The sequence below is a fragment of the Corapipo altera genome, unplaced genomic scaffold (genome assembly GCF_003945725.1).
Source record: "Corapipo altera isolate COAL_440 unplaced genomic scaffold, ASM394572v1 2, whole genome shotgun sequence".
Lineage (NCBI taxonomy): Eukaryota > Metazoa > Chordata > Aves > Passeriformes > Pipridae > Corapipo > Corapipo altera.
Genome location: NW_020884890.1, coordinates 9,775,504 through 9,801,087, shown reverse-complemented (window position 1 = coordinate 9,801,087; position 25,584 = coordinate 9,775,504). Strand labels below are relative to the sequence as shown.

General features: G+C 35.7%; 1 protein-coding gene across 7 annotated transcripts in view; it reads right to left on the bottom strand.

Annotated features, from left to right (window-relative positions):
• The window catches only part of BCKDHB (branched chain keto acid dehydrogenase E1 subunit beta), a 147,235-nt gene that overhangs the window by 121,401 nt on the left and 250 nt on the right, over nt 1-25,584 (bottom strand). For 6 of the 7 annotated variants that reach the window (XM_027644792.1, XM_027644785.1, XM_027644786.1 and 3 more), the window contains exons 2-6: nt 24,564-24,641; nt 21,914-21,982; nt 7,128-7,261; nt 6,282-6,437; nt 1,660-1,768 (exon numbers count right to left, since the gene is read on the bottom strand). In XM_027644792.1, the coding sequence (XP_027500593.1) occupies nt 1,660-1,768; nt 6,282-6,437; nt 7,128-7,261; nt 21,914-21,982; nt 24,564-24,627 (532 nt within the window). In that variant the 5' untranslated portion in view covers nt 24,628-24,641. The remainder of the gene's footprint in view (nt 1-1,659; nt 1,769-6,281; nt 6,438-7,127; nt 7,262-21,913; nt 21,983-24,563; nt 24,642-25,584) is intronic. The other variant, XM_027644787.1, reaches the window with a different exon arrangement.

The following is a 25,584-nucleotide window of genomic DNA, read 5'->3' as shown; positions in this document are numbered from 1 at the left end:
ATCAGGCCACCAGAATTTAGGAGGAAATCACAGTCTTTCAGAAAACTACCACAACAACAACGCTGCAGCTGGTTGTTGACCAGCACATAAATCACATTAACCAGTATTTCACCACATTCTTTACTCAAGATTTCAATCACAAGACTGATTTATGTTCACTAGATGATCCAGCAATTGCTTTACAAGTCATTTCCTCAAACAGAAAAACCTCCCTCTATTCTCAAAAGCTGTGTGATATTGATGTGCAGCCATTCATGCCAGTATGAAAGAAAGTATTTTATTAACTCTACAGTCTGTATTTGTGACTTGTAAATACGAGTGGAAAGGGAAGAAATAAAGGGTTGTTTTAAAGACACTTCATTTTTTTTCTTTGCTTAACAGAACTCAGACTCAAGCTCATTTTTCAAACTAAATACTCTAAACTGAATGGGCGGAAATCTTTTTGCCAAATTTTAGTAAGCTCTCAAAACACACTGAACTTAAGGAATGCAACACCCTTTGAGTGCATCACACCTCACCACACTAAAAATAGCTGCACTGTTAAATTTACATTGCTAATCAGATTTCTGAGTCTTTTTTTTTAAATATAAAGCAAATAAGCAGTTTCACCAGTAAACATCCTATTTGTTCCCAAGCTATATTGCTATTTTTTTGTAGCTTTGATGTCTGCTTTCTAAATCTTTCCCTTGTTATCCTTCTTCTCTCTTCTCTAGGAAGAGGATAAATTTACTAACAAAGTGGATGTACTGACGGAAAAGTGCTGCTAAAAGAAAAATACAAACACTTTGTCCTTCACTCAACTTCAGGTCACACAGAGTCAACTTATAAATGAGATTGATGGATCCCAGCATAGTTTGCATATAAAGTTATAGGACACAGAAACACTAAAGTTAAATGATGGCTTGAGTTCTATTTTCTCAACTGCTCACCCAATTACTCTGCCTATCTCCACATGCAAAATTTTTCATCCATCTTCTGTTCTCAGCCCAATTTCTCTGATCTAAAGAAGTACCAGTTAATTTTTAGAACCAACGCATACACCATCATCAATTTACTATGTTTCAATAAGTTACACATAAGACAGCTGTGAAAGTTTCTTTGAACCAAAAAGTTCACTATGACTAAAACAAATGAAAAAAGTAATGGCAATCTCATTTCCTTTCAAATAAGATTAAAATCTATGTGGGAAGATTTTCAAGATTTTTAGAAATTACACATTTCAAAGAAATTCTACACTTTGCGAAAATGGTGATGGTGGGGTTCAGTTCTTTTGGAAACAAACTTTGATCTGGAAACTTATTTTAGTATCTAGAGTTATCACAAGAAAGCACTTTAATTTCTGTCAAATTTATACTGCAGTTTGATAAGGAATAATGCCACTTAGTTCTATTTCCTCTTTTTTTTAACCCAAGACTGTATAAAGCATTCCACTTCCAAAGTTAATTGAGCATGAATCAGACTGTAAATGTTCATTTATCCTTGCAGTCAGATTTAGACATCTCATCCAATTTTCACAATTCCTCTAAAAACCCAAGGCCCAACATAGCTAGAGACCAAACAAGTTAAGACTTCTGCTGAAATATTGTTTTAGCAGTGACTATCAACATATATGTGCAAAAAAAAAAAAAAAAAAAAAAAAAAACCCACACAAAACTTTACCTGCAGCTCTGTAAAGTATTTTAGGTTCAAAAAATATGCATGGATTTTTGTCCTCTATGCATGACAGCAGCAATCCTTTGGCCTGAAGAGGACTCCTTGGAATAACAACCTGTAAAAACATTTTTATATAATTTATTTATATTGAAATTCTGCTAGAAACTTCCTCAATACTACTTAAAACTAAGCAATTATTTGCTTTAAATGAATCTATATACAGATTGAGCAGTTCTTACAAACTGAATTAGTAATGCAGCACTGATGCTCACACGCATTCTAAATTTTTAATTTTATTTTGTTCATTGATGAGGCTTTATAAGCTCCCCTCTATACCTTGATTTAAACACTAAGAGACTCCTCTCAGATAAGGTAGAACTAACATCTTAACAACACTTGCGGTAAAAGGAACGGAAGAAAGTCAGACAGATTAAAATATATATAAAATATATATAATACTTCATATATATATTCACATATATATAAACTTAGTAAAATTAATGTAGATGTTTAAAAAAATTCAGCTGAGTGATCCTCGGTTGCTTGGGTAAAGATTCGTCAGAACAGACCTAGAAGGTTTTCAGACTTAGTCCAGTAAGTTTTGAAGACTGAAAAAGGAAACAGCTATTTAAAGTCGACTTTCTTTTTTTGTGTTGGAAGCCTGAAATGTGTTCGTTTTGGAAATGAACAAAAACTGATACATACCTTAAATATCAAGTACAGAAAACTAAGCAAAGCCTCCAAATGTAATCTGAATACTTGGAAGAAAAAAGTATAACATATTTGCCAACAGAAGAGTTAATTTTGGATGATCTAAGAGAATGTTAGTTACGAAGAGAAAATTAGCAAATTATCACAGTTTAAACGAAAGTAGAACTCAAGAGCTCAATTCCCTCAAATCAGAAAAACCAACTAATTTACATCCCAGAGACTTCAAAGAGCTGGCACATGCTGCATGAAGTCTACATTTTTATAGCTGTGGAGTCAGAAGTGGCCCCCTCTGACTGAAAACATTAGTTGTAGTACTTGTTAAAAAAAAAAAGTAATCCATGTTTACTAGAGTCATGTTAACTTACTGCCTACAGGAGTTTCCAAGGCTTCAAATATGTTTTGAGAATAATAACATTTATTTATATTAAAGTAATAGAAAAGAGTCAAAACACAACCTAAATCTGCTATTACATCAAATTAACTTGATACGTGATTTTTCTAAACAAGGGAGAAGCAGACTATCATATTTCACCAAAGCATGTAGTAACAGACACATGGGAAATTACCCATGGATGTTACTAGTACAGCTCATTGGGGATCATTTTTAGGACAGACTTTATTTACCTTATTCACTAATGATAAGTCAGAACACAGTAGTGAAAGCTATTCCAAAGCTGGGAGTGACTACCACTACAGAGGATGATACCAAAAAGACCCATAGCAAACTGACAATAGCAAATGGAAAAATACATACTGAAAAGTCATGTTTAACGACCACATTTTTGTTATAAATTGATGCCTTAAGCCCCTAACAGTTTTTTATTTTTCTAGTTTTTACAAGCCTTATAAGTTTTATAAAGTAGTAGAAGTAGATTTTTAAAGCAGCAACCCTCACTCCCTCTTCCCTGTAGCACCCTTAGTTTACACATTCCTTAACCCTCTTACCCCATTCCACGTACCCTATATCACTCCTACCCCCAAATCCAGTAGAACTGTTTAGTCTCTTGTCAAGGCAAGGCCTAGACTGTTTGGAGAACAGCCATATCAGGGCCTGAATAACAAAATGGAGTCAAGAATTAGGTGACTGTGTGCACTCTGTGCCCCAAAGAAGATGAAGATTGATGAAGAGGTGGTCCCGAAATACACCCCAGACCCATTTCTCGGGGGTGGACCCGGGGCGGATCGGAGCAAAGGCCACAGGGTGGACACATTTGGGATTGGATAGATGGTATTATAAAATGTAACATCTCGGGCACAGGGGTGCACATGTCGTGTAACATCTATTGCCTTGGTACATTAAACCCTTTCCTTATCTCACCCCTAATTAACTGCTCCGGAGTTATTTTTTTAGCACCAACATTCCAGGGCATCAAATTTAGAACTCAGCAGCAGAAATTCAGATCTGAATTTATTATCTGCTCAAAGGATAACTAGGACACTATGCAGTACATAATAACATAGCCAAGGAACTTTTCTTGCTATTGCAAAAATCACTGCTAGAAACTTAACTAGAATACTTTATGACTATATCAACCCTTTGGAAAAAAAAATTAATGAAACAGATGTCAAAAGAGCTCCAGAAATTGTTAACATTACTTCGATAGTTTGATTTGTTTAGTCTAACAAAAGGAAGACTAAAGAGAATACAACTGTTTTAGTACATGAAACAGAAGATGAAGAAGAGATACATTAAACTTATAAGTTAGTCAGGAACAAATTTAGGCTGGAAATGAAAAGAAAGCTTCTAGCCACGACAGCAAATATTCTTACAATGGAATGCAGAGAATCAATATTAATGTCTTCCATCCATTAAGAAGTACATCCTCACAACAGCAGACAAAAGATACAACCATTCAGTAGTGTCCTGTCACCTCAATAAGACTTAGGCTAAGTACCAATGACTGCAGTTCTTCCCCTGAATAGCCAAAGTTGTACAAACTCCCGTTGGCTTGGGAAATCCAAATCTCACCTGCCACTTAAGAAAAACACAAAATAGAAGGGCAAAAACCTTCCACAGAGTTTAGTAAGAGGATGGTTATGAAGACTGCTCTCCCAAAGGTCAAACCCTACCCTTCTCAGCTTGTAAGACATCGCCTTTCCTTCTGTAATAATGGAGAAAATACACGTAGACACAGGACATTTGAGAATGCATCTGAACCACAAGTTCATGTGCACTTCTTGATTCCCGTGTTAAAGGCTAGGTTTGGGTTCATTCAAAAATATCTGCAATCTTGAAATTATATAACTGCATTAACAAACAGCTTTGCAAAAAATAATAAAGGGACAGCACTGTTTTCACAAAGCAACAATATTCAAAAGATGGAGTCTACAATTAATGTGCCCTTTATCTTCAACTGAGATGACAGCTCTTAGTGGTAGTAATCTGTTTTAGAACTTTACCCAAGGAAAAGTGAAAGGAAGTCCAAAATCAACAAGAAGAAATATCAGAGGTGGGAGCAAAGAACTTATATTACGCAGCATGACTAAACAAAATTCTGACTTACTAACTTATTGAGAAGACTATGCACCGGTCTAGGTAGTATCAGAATTAGAAAGAGCTTTAATCACCTGAGTGGACCACTAACCTTCAGCATTTGGTTCAGTATATAAAAATTTGAGATTGACCAACAAGATCAGTAAAAATTATATAGACCTGGCATCAGTATTTTAATCATGTAAGTTATCTTGTGCTTTCATATGCTAAGAAACTACTTTAGTTTATAAACAAGATCAAGAAACCATTTGATTCAATTACCTCGCAAAAGATTTTGGAGATTGCTTTTGTTTGTATCAGGAAACACTTTCAAGTTCAGAATAGGAACACCTCAAATATCATAAAGAACACCCAGAGAAAAAATGTATCCTCATTCCTCAAATATCATGAAATAAAATGTGAATAATATAAGGGATTGTATTTAAGTAAAGACAAACAAGAAGGAGAAATGGCTATGGTCTCCCTGTAGGTGAGTTATATCTGAAGATTTAGAATACCAAAATCATACATGGACAACAGTTTAAACAACAGATAAACAATGAACATGTGTCTTTAGCATGCAAATACCAGTTCTGCTTAAGTCTCCCACATTAATCAGCTATGAGTCATTGCTCAATGGTCTGGATGCCAGCTAATCCAGAAGTACAAGTTTATAGACAAAAGTTTACTCAGAAAAAAATGGAGAGCTGGCAAAAAGTGCTCTCTTAATCTGAGATGACTAGATCCTGCAGCTCCCTCTAATCATTAGCAAACTTAGTTTCTAGGGATGCCACCACCTCATGTGGAAAGTCTGCCTAAAGTTATCACTCAGAGAATCACCAAGCAGTTGAGGTTGGCAGGGACTTCCAGAGATCATTTGGTTCAACACCCTTGCTCAAGCAGAGCCATCCAGAGCCAGTTGCCCAGAACCATGTGCAGACAACTTCTGAATGCCTCCAAGAATAGAGACTCCTCAATCTCTCTGGGCAAGTCGTGTCAAGTGCTTCCTCATGTTCAGACAGAACCTCTTGTGTTTCAGTTTGTGCCCACTGCCTGGCACTGCCATTTATATAAATTGATTCAATAATGCACTTAAGACAGATACAGAAAGGAAAAAAAAATAAAGTACTACTTATTAAAGTTTTCAGGTTCTGTACTATACTGGACACACAACAGTGTAAAATGTATGTTTTTAGTGCAAAAAGCACACAAGTAAAAAATGCTATGTCTACTTAAGATTGCTTCAATAATGGCTAAAAATTCTCTAACACTTAACATAGTTTAAGTTTTATAAACTAAAAACTTCTAATAGTTTTTAATTAACACATTCAGATATTTTGCTGACGACCTTTCTTCCCCTGCCTGCATCCAGACTCATTGTTAGTCCAGTCCATTACAAAACAAACAAATAAAATTCATCTTCATAAAATAAGAGTTACTGTACCTTTATTCCTGGACAGTGAGCAAAAAAGGCTTCTGGACTTTGAGAGTGATATAGTGCACCATGACCCACACAGCCCCAGGGTGCTCTGATGGTGAGGTTTCCACAGTTAAACAGATCTCCAGAGCGGTAACGATATTTTGCTGCTTCATTAACAATCTGGGAAGATTTACATACAAAAGTAACATTCAGTCCAATACCTTTAGTTATGCATCATTCAGTCACTTCAATACATGGGATGTAACTACACCATCTGCACCACGCATGGGATTCAGAGGACCAAATTAGAAGCAAAGAAATACTGTAAGCCAGTGCAAAGACAAAAAATTTTCAAGGCAAATGAAGCAATAATTTACTGCATTCAAGTTAGATGCCTAAGCCTCAGGGGTAGCCTTATAACCCAGTTGTTTCCTCATTGCATACTGTCAGTCACCCCAGTTCAAATCTGCAGTTTGTCCTGTGGATACACGGCCAGCTGCAGCTGAATGCAGAAATGAGAAATTGTGTTGGGAAGACACAGCTGATGAATTTAAGGTTGCTGAAGCCAACACAGTCACAAAACCAAAAATTAAAACAAACAGAGAGGCATTTGCTTCAAACAACATCTTTAATTTCCATTACTTATTAAGCCTTCAAACTTGTCTTGGTACAGTTTACAGTTTACAGTATAGTACCGATACTGTTTGCAGTTTACTCCTGTTTACTTAAAGCATGTATAAACATTAGTAATGCAACTGTGGATATATTTGCAAAAATTACATTTTCAAACCAAGTACTAATGCTAACAGAAGAATAATTTAAACAGTCATAAGATTTCTTTTAACCTCTTTCAAATTTATTTATACTAACCTGATCAAAAGCTGGAAAAATGTAATCTGCAAACTGAATTTCTGCAATGGCTGTAGCACCTGCAACAGCAATTCCAATACCAAAGCCAACGATTCCTTGTTCACACAAAGGGGTGTTGAAAACTCTATCTTTACCTATGTATTTAAAAAAAAAAACAAAAAGGATAAAAAGACTCCAACACACAATTCCTTTAATACACTAGTACTAAGTGGAAAATATTGCCCCAGAAATATTTGATTTATAAACAAGTCACATGCAATTAAACATACTGTGCTTTAGATGTGCTTTTTTTAGGTATAGAAACAATAACCATCCATTGCAGGTACAGATACTTTCAATCTAACTTGTAACAACTCAGAGGAAGAGAAGGAGAAACTAAATGAAAGATAAGAACAATTTCTGTAACTTACAGTGTTCCTAACACTTCAAGGAAAATAATTTTTTCTGATGTATATACAGTTAAGCATGCATAGCCTTCATGGTTACCTGGGAGCAAAGAATACTTATAAGCATTTTAAAAAGCTTACAATAAAGATAAGTGTTGTTTCTTCCATTTTTTCCAGGCAGTCAAAAATAACTGCCCCTACCCAAAGGCACACAGTTCTACAAGTCTGTATGAAAGCATACTGCCTCTTGCCACACTCCCCATCAGCAGTGCCCATTCTTCTCAGCCTTCCCTCACAAGGTAAAGCCACATTTAAAGAATTTGCCTTGTCTCCAAGGCAAGAGAAAAAAATGTTGCAAACCTAAAATATTTGATTTTGTATCTTCTGTATGGAAGTGCAAAAGGTTATATTAGGCCTGACATATTTCTGTGCTACAGTAATTTCAGATCCCAAATATGCATAAATCTAATAGATGGTTAAAGACAAAATTGTTCAGTTCATGAAATTATAAAAAAGGAGTGGGAGAGAGATGAAACACCACTACAATATCCTCTAAGACATGTTTACAATATTTGCCAGCAGTACTTTTCTGCCAAGGGAGTACAACAGAAGAATCTCCATATGCTATTAAATCTTCCCTTTAGAACGTTGGGAAATAGACTATACAAGAGTCCCTCGTGCATGAAAATGCCAAGACTTCAAACTGGATGGAAAAAAATGTGCACACCAGTGGCTATGAAATAAATTAAACAATAACTAACCAGGAAATAACTAACCAAAAAAAAAATAGACTAAACCAATAAGTCGGAAAGTTGTTACTATGAAGACTCCTAATTTCAATAGCTGTAAGTTAAATTAGAAAAAGGAAAGCTAACGTAAGTTTTCAGAAATGGATGATTAGGGAGAAACCATTGCCCAAGGCTGTATTTACCATATACAAAGGGGAGGCAAGTTTTACAGATCTTTAAAGTACATATCTTTCATCTTCACACATCACCCTGCACAGCATTGTCACTCCTTGTACCCTGTCTTTGTGCTTTACCTGGTGTTTTCAGTTTTCTACTTCAACGGATGATTTGTTTTGGGGGTTTTGTTTGCTTATTGGGGGGGGGACATATTTTATATATAAAAATTTTTGGCTCTCCCCTCTGCTTTCCTTTTTTTCCCCCTCCACTAGGAACAAGTATAAGACACCATTCATTTAAAGCAAGTAAAAAAAACATGCCATCGAATGATACTTCAATGTTGGTGGTGTCAGTGAGGCTACACAAGCCAACACCAACTACAAAGAGCTACCACAACTGCAGGACACTCCACAATTTTTCATACAAGACAGTGGAAACAAAGAACGAAAGATTATTTTTTCACCTAAAGAGACTGAATACTGTGTAAATTGTTCTCATTTCTGAGATAGTTGTAATCTCCATTCCTATATAGCATCCTCTGGTGCACTCTCCCTTGACAGGTATCATGGTCAAAGAAAGAGGAACATTAACTCCCTATGCAAACATGTAGTTGCCCCAGGTCTTATTGCCAATTGTGATAGCGTGGAAGCCCTGCTTTAGATAGAACCACAAGAGCTGTCCCTGTACTCATATCCATCTGTAACACTACCAACACTTAGCAAACATCTTCCTTCCTTTTTATTTATCTAGCGCACCATTGAATAAGACATCTTGTTTCCCTTCTCTTTCAATGATGCATATAAAATTTTAATTTAAAACAGATCTCATTTTAAAAATTTATTAACTTTATGAAGACATATGGTAATGTTGGTAATTTTCTTTTCTACTTCTTAAAAGTCCACTGGCAGATCAATATATTTCACTTCACTTGCTTACAGGATATTTTGATACAAGACTTATAGCTTACCTAACCATATTCTTTATTAACAGACTTTTTCAGAGTACACTAAAATAGCCTAATGCACAGGTTCAACAAATAATTTTATACCATCACACAAAAATTGAAATGTATTTGAACAACCCTGTAAAATGAGCTTTTAAATAATAATTGCTACACACTTGAAAGTTAGTTCTTTAATATCAATTTGGGGTAGGTGAAAAAATTTAAAAGTGTGTTAGCTCTACCACACTAGTATGTCACTCTATAATTCAAAATATAAAATACATCCTATTAAAACTGCTGAAATACCATTGAGATATTAAATTAGAGGCAACATGCTGCCATCAATGGAGTATGATGAAATAAATTAAGTGAAAATCAATGAAGCAAAAGTGAAACGTAACATGACAGCTGTAACGTGATCAGCTTGAAGCACCTAATTTGAACTTTTCAGGACTAAAGGCACAATTCTGAAGTACCAAGGCTTAAAACAGTAAAGATTGAGTGAGGGAATTCAATTAATGAGATTTATTACTCAGGAATGGTTTTGACTGTTCCATTAAAACAATAATACTGATCCCTTAAAAGCAAATCTTAAAGCACTTTACTGTTCATTAGATGGGAAAACAAGCTTGGGTAGAGTTTCAAGGGGTAAGGTTTTCTTTATAAAATCTAGCCTTTTAAGACAAAAAGATATATGCATCATTAGGACAAAACAAATTCAATTTATTTACCTGAATATTAAAAATTGTATGGTATAGCTTTAACTTCCTACTTTTATTGATGTAGTACGAAAATCATTACTAAAAACTAACACAAAATATTTCAACTCTTAACATTTAAATGCATTAAGCCAATGTATTTTTATCTACTTTATTTCACAGTTTTTTATTTTTCACATTTTTTTTTAAATGTGAAAAGTGACTTTGATAAACAGCCATTTACATCATCTTTTGCAAACCAGCTGAGTCAGATTTCAGCTGAAATATGACTGAAGCAGACAAATAACCCAGAGATATGTTGTCTTTCCATATTTAATTTCCTTACCAATGAAGAAACATTTCCTAAAATGTACTCTTCTCCTATGATTTGTGTCAGCTACACAGCTCAAAACAAGCTAGCACAAACTCTGCAAGCTCTTGTCATTCCACGTAAAGCAGCACTTCTACATTATCTGAGCCAGGTGCATCAGCCTCTGAAGAAAGACATTATGCTGGTGTCCATTTCAATTAACCTACCCAGCTCTATAAACATCCCTGGTTTCAGCCACCTGAACAGGTCAGTGCCATTTGCCAAGTAGTGAAGGAAGCAATATGGCAAACAGAGCTATGTGAAAAAAGAAAAAGAGGATGATTCTTCAGGAAGGATATTGAGGTGCTGGAGCAGGTCCTGAGAAGAGCAACAAGGCTGGTGAAGGGACTGGAGCACAAGTCCTATGAGGAGAGGCTGAGGGAGCTGGGGTTGTTCAGCCTGGAGAAGAGAAGGCTCAGGGGAGACCTGATCACTCTCTACAACTCTCTGAAAGGAGGTTGTAGCCAGACGGGGGTTGGCCTCTTCTCCCAGGCAACCAGCAGTAAGACAAGAGAGCATAGACTTAAGCTGTGCCAGGGGAGGTTTAGGTTGGATATTAGAAAGAAATTCTTTACAGAGAGAGTAAGCAGGCATTGGAATGGGCTGCCCAGGGAAGTGGTGGATTCTCCGTCCCTGGAGGTTTTTAAGATGAGACTGGATGTGGCATTTAGTGCCATGATCTAGTAACCACGGCAGCAGTGGATCAAGGGTTGGACTTGATGATCCCGGAGGTCCTTTCCAACCCGGCTGATTCTATGATTCTCATCTCTCCATCTCAACAACTCAAGGAGTAAGACTAGGTGCATGTTAAGGAAGTGAATAAACACTCTAGAAGTGTTCTCTAATAAGGAAAATCTGAAATTACTATACTAAGGAAAAAAAGCAATACCTGATTCAATTTTCAAACAACTACTTCATCCTGCCCATATCTATTTTTACTTAAATAAAAAAAGATTGATTTTTGTGATTTTCAGAACAAAGACTACCCCACAAATGTTCAAGTTACCACTGACCCTCTGTCTAAGAGACAACAGCTTTAAGGCACTCTCAAAGACATCTTCTTGTCTGCCAAGAATAAAGAGTTTCATAGCAACCTAACAGAGCATGTTTACAGACATACGTAGTAGATTATTGTGCATTAATGTTTTGGCCTGTTTCATCTTTATTTGTTCCAAGACACCAGGAAAAAAGTATTTCAGATTTCAGTATCTATAATGAGTCATGTTCCTGTCTTAATGTAACTTCAAAAATGAGATGGTCAAACAATATCAAATCTCCTAAAATGTTAACACACCACCCAATGCCCTGGCTCTGAGTAATTTCATATCATTCTGCAAGAGTCTGGACCATTTGACTGGTTTAAGGAGTACTGATGGCAAGTTAGTCAAAGGAGAAATGTGTTTCATTTTTAAGATACTGGTGTTAAAAAAAGGCATCTTAAAAGATGTCAGTATGGAGTACTATTAACAGTATACCTGGAGAGCATTTTATTCTTCCCCATGATCCCATCGACTTCCATTTAAAACATACACTAGAAGTCAAATAGAAGAGTGTAAGAAGCTAATTTTGACATCAAATGCAGCAGTCGGGGCTGCACATTCAGAAATAACTGGAAAGAAAAGGAAGCCCCAGAAGATTAGCTTCTCTGCTATTCACCAGGGAATTCTTGTAGAAAGCGCAAATAGAAGTGACTGATTTCAAATCAGTCTTGCCTTTGAAGACCTTTTGTTACCCTAGAATATCTAGGATTTTTCATAGATATACATCTACATAAGTCTACTAACTGTATTTCGTAACATAATTAAGACAGTCTATCCAGTAGTCAAACTTTCTTGGTCCTACCATCCATTTTAAGCCTCATTTTATAACTGGTGACACTTGTTATCTTCCATTTCTCTGATGCTATCTGAGAGGACAGGCATAACAGCAAGTAGTTAAGTAAATTTATACTCAGCTCTTTTAGAGCTCCTGGGTGAACACAAAAGAGCTCTAGTAATTTCTGATTAATTTTAATCATTTTGGTTTACTGACATCCTGGTCACAGTTCTCAAGCTTTAAAAAAAAGGTGTGCAATGGGCCCTATTCCTCTATAGGGGATATCAGTAAAAGTACATTAGCTTTACAGCTGAACATAGAAATTTCAAACCTACTTCTCAAAAGCAGACCTTCAGTTTCACAGACACAGAGATGGTTCACCTCTCAGTCTTGAATTCCTGCACACGAACATGCCATGTCATCAAATAGCTGCTTTTTCCAGAGTTGTCCATGTTAAAATACATTATTTCATCCACCTAACAGATGAAAAGTAACTATATGAAATGAAAAAGATTTCATATGCAAGTAGCTTACAACTTCTTAAGATGACTTTTACCTATTGCACATAGAATAATACAATTTACAGAATTGAGCTACATTCCTCTCCTTTTCTTCCCCAAATCTGTATCCTACAAGAGCTGAGAACATTTGTGTGCCCAGACATTCACAGCAGGCTTCAAGGACCCAGCCATGCCTCTGGCACAGCTCAGCCAACTCCATGGCTGATAAAATAGTACTGATTCAGCTCCACACTGTTAGAAAAACATTCAATAAGCAGCTCACATCCAAGTGGCAGATTTGCTCACCTGAATTTCTTTTCACTTTTCTCCTAAGGGAATCCTGGGGGAGAGGAGACGAAAGTGTAGTTGTGATCTAATGAGCTCTTGGAAGAAAAATGCATCGTCTTGAGTAAGACTATGACTTTTTGAGAACGCTCTGAGCTAGAACTGCTAGTTCAAACATTCATGCAGGTTGCCCACACCACACTGAATTCCTCATCATCATCTGGCTCACATACCCAGTTGTATTCTAAATAAAAAAAGTGTGATGCCTAATTATACAAGGGATTGGAGTGTTCCTCCAGCTGTGACTAATAACATTCCTTGCTCGGCCACAAAAAAAATTTTGCTGTGTGAGAAGCACACTTGCAGAAAAGCATAACTGACTATTAAGTGTGACATGAGAAGTTCTACCAGGCAACAGAATGCTTACTTGCAAAAATACGCCCTAAAATTGACATCTACCAAACACTTATATGTGGGTATAACCAAAGGACAATATATCAGCTTAATTTAAGAGGCTTAGGTCAGCTCCATGCATTTTCACACTATCTGCAACATCACATGACAAAGAGATCCAACAGGAAACACAGAACAGTTACCAAAGCTAAGTATTACAACATGTTAATGAAAATTCTGCTGTAATAAGCTGGGTACACCATCTGGATGACAAATAAGGGAATAAGCAAAACTGTCAAATACACGTTATGCTCTCTCACATTCCTCTGTATCAGCAGTGTAGAAGTACTTTACAGTAAATGGGAAAGCATGCTGGATCTACCTTGAATTGTAAAGCAACTATTCCCAACACAAGAGCAAGGATTTCATGCTGCTCAAGAAGTACTCGGGAGCAAAGGGCTGAATGACCAGTAATCTGCAGTAACGAAAACCATCTCACAAATCTCACTTGCAACCACTCCTGTCCCTTTATCATGCAAAGCATGACCATGAGAAAAATCAATAAATTGATCTATATTTGGTGTTTCCATGTAAGTGTGAAAACTCCTTAACAAGGTTTTGAAGATTTAATGTTTCTACAAATTAAAAAGAAAGGAGATCTTCTATAATAATGACTAGCATGATATGTCAGCCTGGACACCAGAAGACAGCTCTGAATCAAGTTAGATGGCTCTGAATCAAGCTAAATTAAGATTACCCTGCTGTTCAAAGTGATGTCCATTTTTATGTGGGTGATCATAGGACTAACCAATCATTTAATTCTACCTAAGGAATAGGAAAGGCATAAAGACAGACATCTGAAACAAGGTACATAAAATGTCCTTACAGACCTGGTATTATTACAGACTGCAAAGACTAGTTACGCTCATCAATTCCATCTTATGCCTTTAAAGACAAAGTTTTAAGCTCGTTGATACAATATTATTAAAATATTATTTTTCTATGTTTCACTGTAAGTATTTTCTAAAGTGGAAAATTCCATTTTTATGAAGCTCAGCAGCACATACTTTTTTTGCCCAGCAATGTATCTTGAAATATCTTAAAAATGTGTTAGAACAGCTTTCTTAAGCTCTGCACTGAAGTTCTACATTAAAAAGTATATTCTTTATCTTTCCTTCAAACAGGTCCACAACATATAAAAAGAAACTTAAGAAATATTAGTAAGTCCCAAACAAATAAAATACTGCTTTCACACCAGGCACACTATCAAAACAATTAAAAAAAAATAAAAACAAAACTAAAATAAAAGTTATTTAGCTCTGACACAGACTGATTTATATCATTATCCCACAGATACAAACAGTGTAAAGAGACATATTACATTTTAGCAAGATCTCAAATAACTTTTCCCTTTTTTCTAACTGTAAATCTTAAAAAAAGAATTGGCTATTTAACATGAAAATGAACAAAATGTACTATTGTGTAATGAGTCTGGAATACATTCTCCAGATGTTACTGTTCAAAGGCATTTATATAAATCAGAACAAAATCCAGGTCTTGCCAAACTGCTCTGGAAGAACCAGGCAAGTAAGCTGCAGAATTCTCCACTTAAATCCATCCACAAAGAAACAAGGATAACCAAACCCCAGACTACTTGGGTTTTACTCAATCTATACAACATTTTTAACTCCAAATAAAATGTTCCACTCTCAGCTTAAGTCCACCACGTCAAAAATTCTGAAGTACTTTCTTCTACCACATGCAGTGTGGTAGGAAGGACCAGCACCTACGTGAAAGAAGCACTGTGCTTCTCCAAGAAGTTTGTAGTCTGCTTCTGAAGTATCAACATGACATTTTCTATCTTCCTGTTTATATAATAAACCCCTAACACCCATGCTACTTTAGGCTGAGTTTTTCCTCCTCCCTATAATAGCATATTATGTTCTAAAAAAAAGTAAAAGACCCCATAATTATTGACTAAAAAACCCCACATAAAACCCCAGAGTGTCTTCCCACCAGTTGAATTAATGCTCAATAACTAGTAGCTTCTGGGAGGCAGAGCATAGTACCATAATATACTGCATTACAGCCCATCCAAATTGTGTTCTTGTACTTCTTGCCTTTGCACTGTTCCTGTCTGGCAACACAAGAACAACCAGAACAACCCAGAATCTCCACTGACAGATCTCTGCTCTCTCACCAGTAGCATGCCGTGAAGTCTAGATGATAAACAATTTCCTGAAATCACTAACAAAAAATATTTACAATATAAACATTTTAAAGTATTGAATGGATTTTGGAGGCAAACTATCAGAATTTTCTAAAAAAAAACCCTACATTTTATATACTTCTACTAGCTCAGCTTCAGAAGATGCTCCCATTATTTCATGCTACTAAAAGCCATCAGTATATTAAGCAATTTTTGCAAGTATATCCAAACTTTAGCCAAGAAGCTTCACCAAATACTGTAACAACCTAGGGACAACTCTTATCTTCAAACCCATGTTTACGCTCATAGGCTTTTCACTTAAAGCAGAGAACTTGCCTTCAGGAGTTTTCTACAGCTCAAGTTCATAAAATAATATCATGCTAATGTAAATACTTATTTTCAAAGAATGACTACCATTATTTTAGAAAGGCTGGTGTCCCTTGGGCATGGCTAAGCACAGCCATCTCCTGGTCAAATAAACAAAAACTCCTGAATTATTTTACTGGACTATAAACAAATGGTTTATTTACTGAGAATGAAGTGTTCCCTGAAAACTCACACAGATGTTTACACCTTAGACACAAGTCTACATAATAACAACCAGGAATTACAGTGGATCAGATATTGTAAATAAACATTATTGCTGCAAGACAAACTAGCATCATCATGAAATGTCACAACAGAGAGCTGTAAGCAACCAGGTTTTAAGAAGACACAGAGTAAAGTATCCAGTTTTGGATGGCTTATATCCTCCAGCTGCAGCAGCCAGAGCTCAGAGAAAACTGATCAATAAGGAAAAGCTTCAAACCATAAGAATAATCCTGCACTGGCATCATGTGTGCAGGAAAGCCAGAGAATCTCCACCACTGAAGGCTAAAAACAGCTTTTGCCAGCTGATCTGTCCCAAAACATACCCTGTTCTTCAGAGACCAAATTCTGTAAGGCAGGCAGAAAGGAAAGGAAAACAAAACAAATATGGAAGTGATAAATAAAATCATTTTTAAAGCATCCAGCTGATTGCTAATGTGGCTCAGTCATCCTGACATAAGGATGCTATTTTCTTGCTACAACTGTAACTGTGGTTTCATATGTAGTTCAGTCACTTGCTTTTTGATGTGTTTGAAATTTTCCACAGGGGAAATTTTTGATTCAATTCCCCCCATTCTCACGGGATTCAATACAAGTGTTATTTCTTCTTTTGATTTTCCTTTTTTTTCTGTGATTTTCCAATTTGCAAGAAAATATCCTGGACCGACTGAACAGACAGTAATTGCTGTTTATAATCTGCTCCCCACCTATTTCTCCCTTTTTTTAAAATAGGGTTTGAAAGAAAAAAATCCTACCAACTTTATCTACACTTCTACCTGCATCGAAATAATAAAGCATAGGAAGGATTATTTATTAAACAATCCTATATGCTTGAAAATATTTAGGGAAGAAAGATACTTAAATTTCAAGTTACACACGCATACTTTTTGCACCCTTTCCGCTCCACGAGAGGGAATTTATTTTAGCTATAAAAAATGAGTAAGGAGGAAAAAAAAAATTGAAGCTGCATATTCCTCATTTACTACTGTCTGCATGTATTAATGTCTCTAGCCATGTATGTAACTCAGAATTACCTGAAAGGAAATTATCTGAGATTGATTTTGTTTTGTACAGGAGTGACACACAGTTGTTCCTACCAAGTTCCATTTTATCAAGTGTCCTCCCAGAAAAAAAAAAAACAATTAGTGACTGCAAGGCAGTAGATTAGAAAGGACTTGGGGACTAAATCAGGCCACAAACTCACAGTCAACACTGCATTGCTAATAAAGGCAGCAAACATCACTCTAGAACATATCAGCAATGTTACACAGAAACTTTATGAAAAGCATTTTGTTCTAATTGACTCTGTATGAGGGCACCATAAGCTTTTGTGGGTAGTACATCTCTGTGTGCACTGGCAAACAAAAAGAGGGGAACAGCAATAACAGAAACCAAACAGAACACCTAAAAGAAACCAGAACGAACAAAAATAAAAGCATGAGTGAAATACTCTCTCTAATCAGTGACAGCACATTAATTCAGAAAGGAAGAAACCTATCTTCCTCTTGTTCGCTCTGCTATCACACAGAGGATCCCAAACAGTGACAAATGAATCACGTGAGCAAAAGATAAATAAATTCCAAAATATTTTAAAAAAACCATTTTTGCTGTATCCCCACAAAGATCAGCTTTGGTATTTCAGTCAACCATCTGTGGAGTAAGTTCAGAACTCCTGAGGGACAGTGCTAAGGCCAAGTCTCTTCTATACTGGGCAAGCACTCACTTGTGATGGGATACACCAAAGTGCCACTCTCCAGGAACTGAGATAATCTTTGAAATAAAAATTCCCATTCAAAGTATTCACATTCTACCCGCATTTGCAAATAGTTGCAAGTGAATAGAAATACCATTATTCATGATTTCCCTCCTGAAAAGTAAAAAACTCATTTACACTACTCTTTAAGTTCAAAAATAATTTTCAATAGCTCAAAAACTTAGAATACCACCTATTCAGGTCTGCAAATATTGAGAATCTAATTTACAGTCACCTAGACTCCCCTGATGGCAAATAGAAGGACATTGCATGGAAGAGAAGTGCAGATTGCTGTGTAATAGGGGATTGAGCAGAATCTCAGTAAGTCATCTATAAAAGTAGGGAAAGACCTGTCAAGCCCACCTTTTTTCTGTTGGATTCCCAGGGTTCTGAGAAAAGATTGACCCCATTCCACATTCTCAGAATATCGAGCTTTGAAATAGTCACAAAGCTCTTGACCTTTACCCTCACTAAGGACAGTCTTTTGACATGGCAGTAAGTGCACACTAGAGACTCCCTTCAAGTGCAGGTCAAAATGGTATGAAAGACAAATTGCTACAGAGGCTAATGACTACACAGAGGCACTTTTAGATAAGGAAGCCCTCAAGCTGAAGGTGTTTGGAGGACAGCAGAGGGAGCATTCAAGGAAAGTATTATATATATATACTTCACTTCCACTGTTTATACAATCTTAAGACCTTCATTTTTCGGCTACAGTAGAATAACACATCTCTTTTTTTTGGAGTTACCCCAAAAAAACCTGCCCTGGCATTCTTCTGAGTGGCATATCTTGTCAATCTCTATTTTGTCTTTCTTGTTTCTCAGTCTTCACTTCTGTCCACTTTCTCCATTTTTACCTTATCCTCTGTTTTTCCCTCCAATTTCTTTACCTCCTGTCATCTAATTCCTACCTCTGATCTCCTCTGTATTTCTGTCATGTGGATGATACTGATCTTTACATGCTGCAACTTTATTTCATGCTTCAGATAGAGCAATGGGACACATGTATTCCCAATCCATGATCATTGTTTCAAATCCATTTGCAGAACTTAAAGACAAATGTACAGTTATTTCATTTGTATAGCATTTCCTCTAAAAGATGGAAATAATAATGTACTTACCCTTAAGAAAATAAAATTTTAAAAATGTTTGCACACATTACCTAGGCTATAAAAACACAGTAGGCAGATAACATCACATTGCTTTAAAGACAGGACATATCTCCACATAGCAGGACTATAAAACAGCACATATTCCTTATTTCAGTAAAGCTACTCTAGAGTTTAGAGGATATAACCTCTGCAAAATGGTGACAACCAAAAACCTGTCAGAGGGTGGTGGGAAAGCAGATAAGAAATAAAACATGAATATGCCTTCCACTGCACATGACCAGAGGGAAGGGACAAAGGAAAAAAAAAACCTGTACAATACTTATTTCCCTTCCCTTATCTGAAAGGAACACTCTACATAAATATTTCAGGAAGTCTACTCATTTTCAGGATGGAGGATTATACTGAAAAAGATTTCTAAGTATTCAGTTTGATGCCAGAAAACTGGAATTGTGTTTCAGATCTTGACATAAGATATATAGGAACAAACATAGCATCATAAGTCACAGCTATCATGGAAAAGAAACTTCCTTCTGCCTTCTTTACATATGATTCCTTAATTAAACATTTTCAAACAAAATTCTCGGTAGCATGTTGAAAATTCATCTGATCAAAAGGTTGGATTTATTTCCTTACAAAGTCAATGAGCTTGTCTTCTTTCACTTAATAGTACAGGCCTCTAGCTGTGTTTATACTACCACATTACACTGCGCACAGGTTTGATGGCTCCTCTGGAAAAAAAAATGCAGTTTTTATATTTAATGACAGATTTATTCTAAAAGAATTATTTTTTCTCTTTTCTGTCTCTCCAGAGAGACTTCAGTAACATTCTGGATAGCAGTAAACATCTGTATAATACTAGTACTGAGTATTAGTATACTAAATTCTCCCTACTATAATCTTAGGTGATATTTAGACCTTGACCTCTATAAAAGTGCTTAAAAAGAAACTACTAATTTGTATCAAAATAACTACTTACAGGCATAGACTGCCACCTAGTGACTTTGATCACCTGCAAGGAAAAAGAAACTAAACAAACAAAAAATCAGCTTCTCTCTTCCAGAATAGGAGAAAAAAGTTCATTCCTTCATGTTTTACATCAACATATAAAAACAACCTCATATTATATTACTTGTATCACCTATTATTATGTTGATAATAAGTGGAGGAGGAGAATGGAGAAAAAAAAGAGTCAGTAAGTGTATGTAAACTTCCTCTTACAGGTAAGATCCATGAAGCTCTTTTTTTGTCAATTCTACCTGAAACTCCTCCTTATTTTACAAGGACTAGCCTTTGCATAAAACAAGCATTCCACCTAGAACTTATTTAATCTCTAAGACAACACTGATGGACAGACACACCCCTCAAAATATTGGATTCCCTTAATTTTTTGCACTTTTAGTCTTTCCTGGTTCTCCTCAGCACTGTAATCATATTTTCAGTACATTCTCTAATTCATCTTTGCCACTCCCTCTTCAGTCACAGCCTATTTTCTACAGAATTTCACTACTAGTGAAGAAAGAAGCCAAGTTACCTGTGTCATCTTACCTACCTTACAAAGTTAAATTATCATTTTGTAAATGAGCCCCAAATTCACTTTATCTTCAGACTTCTCTTTCTGTCCAAACTTGTATTCCAAATATTGTCTTTGTTTGCTTATCAGCACCTCAGCAGCAGCATAAAGAACATTTATTTTTCCTGTGTTTTGGGTTTGCATGGCCAGGTTTTGATAGCACCACACCAAATGGATAACCAAAGAAGAAACTTAATTGGAAGAGCAGTGAAGGATTTGGAGAAGTCCTTTAGATTTGCCAACCAGGTGTCAGAACTCAGTGGTTACATTCTATCCATCAAGAACTGTCAATGTAACACTTATGTGCTTGTGCAACAATATAGGACCTTAAAGTCTTTTCCTTGCCCCACCATCTTTGGAAGCCACTGAAACTAAGCTGTAGGAGACTGTCCCACAGAAATTGATGAACCAAGTTTCTTCCAAAATGAACACAATATATGAATTAATTTAAATCACAAATCACACAAAAAAATTTTAAAATTTTAAAAAAATGTGAAAGTTCCTGCAAGTTTTAAAGGAATCCCCTATTTAAAGCTTACTTAGAAAAAATACGTCTTTAAGAAAAAATTCCTCCAATTATTTTTCCTCTTCCATTGAACTCACCTCCACAGTCTAAAATATTAGATACTTAGGTACCATCTTATTTTTTCATATACTTTTGTAAACCTCTTTTTTCTCTACAGGGTAAAGGCTACTTCTAAGACTCTTTGAGACAAGGTCGTAGCATTTCTCTGAATGCTTTCCCATAAGTCTCCCAAATAAGTAAATGAATCACATTCTAGATAAAGGACAAGCCTAGCTATATAATTTCTCTATTGGGTTTTCAGGCCATGCTAGGGGAAAAACTATTTAACAAAGAGTTTAAATCCATTTTAATGTAATTTCTTCATGGTTCTTAACAGATAGGATGAAAAACATCACCATGTATTGTTGCTAAGCTATAACTGATTACAGTAATAGGGCCACAATATTAAATACCCAGTCGGACAGTAGTTCAAAAAAATGAAGTTACATTGATAAAGGTAGTTGAAGAAATAGAAGACTCCTGAAATTACATCAGCAAGTTTCAAAAGCTTGAAAAGCTTACAGAAATGGTAACACATTCACAGCTTTTTCTATTTCCAAGAACAACAGACAGGAAAACAGAAATATATTTACAAGGCTTCTCTCCTATGTCTTCTTCTCCTAAAAAACACAGAGGGGTAAAAAAGAGCAGAGATGTTAAATGAAATTGATGTCAGATTTATAAGTTAACTTACCATATTTGTCTCGCAAGCCAACTGTACATCTGAAGACTCCACCAAAGGCCACATCTTCACCAAACACTACTGAAAATAAGGACAGCAGAGGAGGGTAATATTACTCTAATGTATCTTACTTTTAATGAACATGTTTCGAAAGTTTTTATATGAGACACTAACATGAGTAACACCTTATATTTCATTTCACTACAAGATTTATCGAGACCTAAGCATTTCTCAGGCACTATAACAAAGGAAGAACCAACAGAATTCATGAAACTGATTCAGTTAGGCTTTCATTAAACCATCTATTTATTTTTCTGAAATATCCTATAATATCACAATACCTAAAACTAAATGAATAAAATTCTAAAAAGCAATTACATTCAGTCACTATAGAGTCATTGAAGTTAGGCTTTCTGCTTCAAATGGTAACCATTTGCATTCTTCATTCACGGATTTTGGTAAATATAGTGTTTTGAAAACCATCAAATTGAAGTTATCTTCGAAATACCGATCCAACACGAAATTTCCAACCTTCTCCAAACCTACTTGCCAGATCCCTGGAGAGTGACTTCAAAGGAATTCCTCTACAGAAAATATGAATATCTAATAACTAGGACAAATCTCAGTATTCAACACTACTATCTTTGCAGTCAGTAAAATTTTATCACTAGAAATATTTGCCTTTAAAACTTTGCTTTGTACCAACTAATCTGGGGGGTTTTCCATTGCATTTATGGAACAATGATGTCTAATTTTTCTTAAAACAGTTTTGTTATTTATTTCACAGAAATAAGTATTGCCCATTTCAATTTTTTAAGCATGTAAGATGTGTAGCAGCACCGCCAATAGCAGCTTGCATGAACTAGGGTCAGTTCTGATAATTCCCAAATTCCTCAATACTCTCCATATTCTAAAAGATGCAAAATAATAAGTTAACCTTCCTGTTTAAATTAAATAAAATAAATTTCTGATTGGAAACACTAAAAGGGATTAATACACTTCTGACAGTCACACCAATGATCACTTAAAGAAAAATAACTTCAATAATGATGTAAAATGAATGCGGTCATGGAGTATATGATTGAAGTATGTCCCCAGATTATTTCTCTAATTAATTTTTAAGAATAATTGAGGGGGGGATTTTATGTACTTAAAATCTTTGTAAGGCCTTTCTGTTACCATATGGCTACTCACTTTTCAGCCAGTTGGCATATAAAAAAAAATAAAATCCCATTTAATGCTGGTATCCGCAAACTTGTGTGGCTTTACTCATTTCGTTCAGTCACTAAAACATATTTTCCTGGACAGATTTTAATTTTCCTGGACAGATTCTAATTCTCATCAACACAAGTATGAAAATTTCCACTACTTAAACAACAGTTGCTCAATTCCCATACAACTAAAAACATATGAAGGATATGTTCTGTATTGCGAGAAGTCCTAATTAATTCAGTAAGTGCAGTGATAGTGACAGCTCACTGGACTGTACAGTCTGGACTGTAGAACTCCAACATGGTCTTGCAAAGAGCTTTACAAAGATCCAGCTCTGCAAAGCTGAGCAGCGAGACTGGAACCTTAGAGTAACTGGTTCTCTAAAGGCTGAAGCGTACATATGACTCTAGGTTCCTGCTGGGCTAACATTCTACTTACTTTTATATGGTTGATTCTACAGAAATGGTACTCAAATCTGTCCTTGGCACTAATTAACCCTCAGTTGTCTAAGTTTAATGTAATCAAGGTGAATATAATACAGCTGTAGATTGAGAGAGAATGTATACAGGCATAGTACTGGGCAGACAATATGAAATTTGTCCCAACAGATTAGACGACCAGTCAGACTTTAGGTTGAGCAGTGCTTCAAGTAGTGTCAAAAGGAGTTACTAAAATACTAAAAAGAAAAACTAAAATTACACAAGATGGTGCAGCTTTCACAGCTGTGACCATGACATAAAACATCTTTTTCAGATATCTGGCAATCATCATGCCTTTGTTAGGACAACAGAAGCAAAAGACCTCCTCTTATGTATACAAATTAAAAGTGGAATAAATAGTTTTATGCAAGAGTATAGAATAAGCCTTTTAATCCAGCTATAATGAACCATAATCTTTAAAGTTATAGGTTATCCAGACCACAAAAAGTCTTGCAAATCTTACATTGCCTATGCATAATGATGAACTGAAATCAGTAAAGTTTTTAATTAATTTTGGAGGGTGGGGAAGAAGGGAATGGAGAACGGACAGAGCAAGGAATATAGAGTCTCTAAAAATATATATCAGTTTTAGAGAATAGAAAGTTTAAGAAATTTAAAAGTAATATTTACATTTTTAAAACTCCTTCTACTGGTGGGACTCAAGTTGCCCCTAAGGACAGTTCACATCAGTAATACCAGAAGTATGTTAAATAATGTATCTTTCTGTCCTGGTTTTCAAGCAAAATGCACAGAGCTAATAAGAAAAGACACAACTGCATCTCAGATCACACAATGCATTAGTAACCCGTTAAAGCAACACATTTTTAAGATTTTTTTTTGGAGATCAAAATCTAGAAATAACTTATTAGAAAACTTTAAAGGCCATAAGAAATGTATTAAGTATTGCACACAAATAGGCAAACCAAAACTCAGTTTATACAAAGCAAAACACACTAACAAGTACAGGATACCTGCAGTTGGATCTTTGGCTAAAGCATTGTCCAAGGCACTTGTTATGGACTGGAAGAGGTTCATCTTCTGAGTTTGTCCTGTGTGAAAGTGACCGTTTAGCAATCTAATTTGGTTCAAAACACAAAGTACATTAGAAAACACTGGTGCAAACATGACTAAAAACTTCAGTTAACCATCAAAAACAAGATCCCTGTTAGGAGTACGCAAGATTCATTTCCCGAATAAACTTAAATTATGGGATAGACGAGATTCAGTATGGTATACTTCGCAATCCCAAGGACTATAATTCTACTACATTGCATGCAACCATTTTTAAAAAAAATTATGCTCTTAGCTAGAGAAAATGCAGCTTTGCAATGCTCAGTCAAACACCAGGAACAATGACTAACACAACAGTTTTTTCAAAGGAAGAAACTTTTCAAAGTATTATTGTTCTGAGGACTGGGATCCTTTCTGTTAAGATTCACCAGATCTCATTAAGCTTATTTCATCATGCTTTAGTTACATTTTTCAAAGCACCTGCCTTTCCCATTTACAGACATGTATCATTATCAAGTTTTTTAGACCACTGGCCTGCTCTCTGCACTGCAGTTAGAAAGTGTCAGAAGCATCAAATCCATACTTCAAAGAAAGACAACTTGGTGCCAAAATAAGCAAATGCATTAGACTGCGGTATTCAAATCTTTGAATTTTAACTGAAATTGAAAGAAATTGAAAGAAAACCTTCAAACCAAGAAAGGTTACTGGAGTGCCTTTCTTCATTCCAGCACTGCAGGGAAAAATAAATGGGCCTGAAAGCAAAGATGGACCAAAAAATAGGCCAGACCCCATTATTGTGACCAACTCATATTCTCCAAGCAAATAAAATAATGCCTTAGAAAAAACTGAATGAATAAGAAATTGGGTGGCTGACATTTGGTAACTCTTTAACCAGCAATGCCTCTAAGTCATGACCAGAAGCCACAGCCCAGGAGAATGCTATCTATCAACACACACAGCATGTAAAGAATTAAAAAAAAA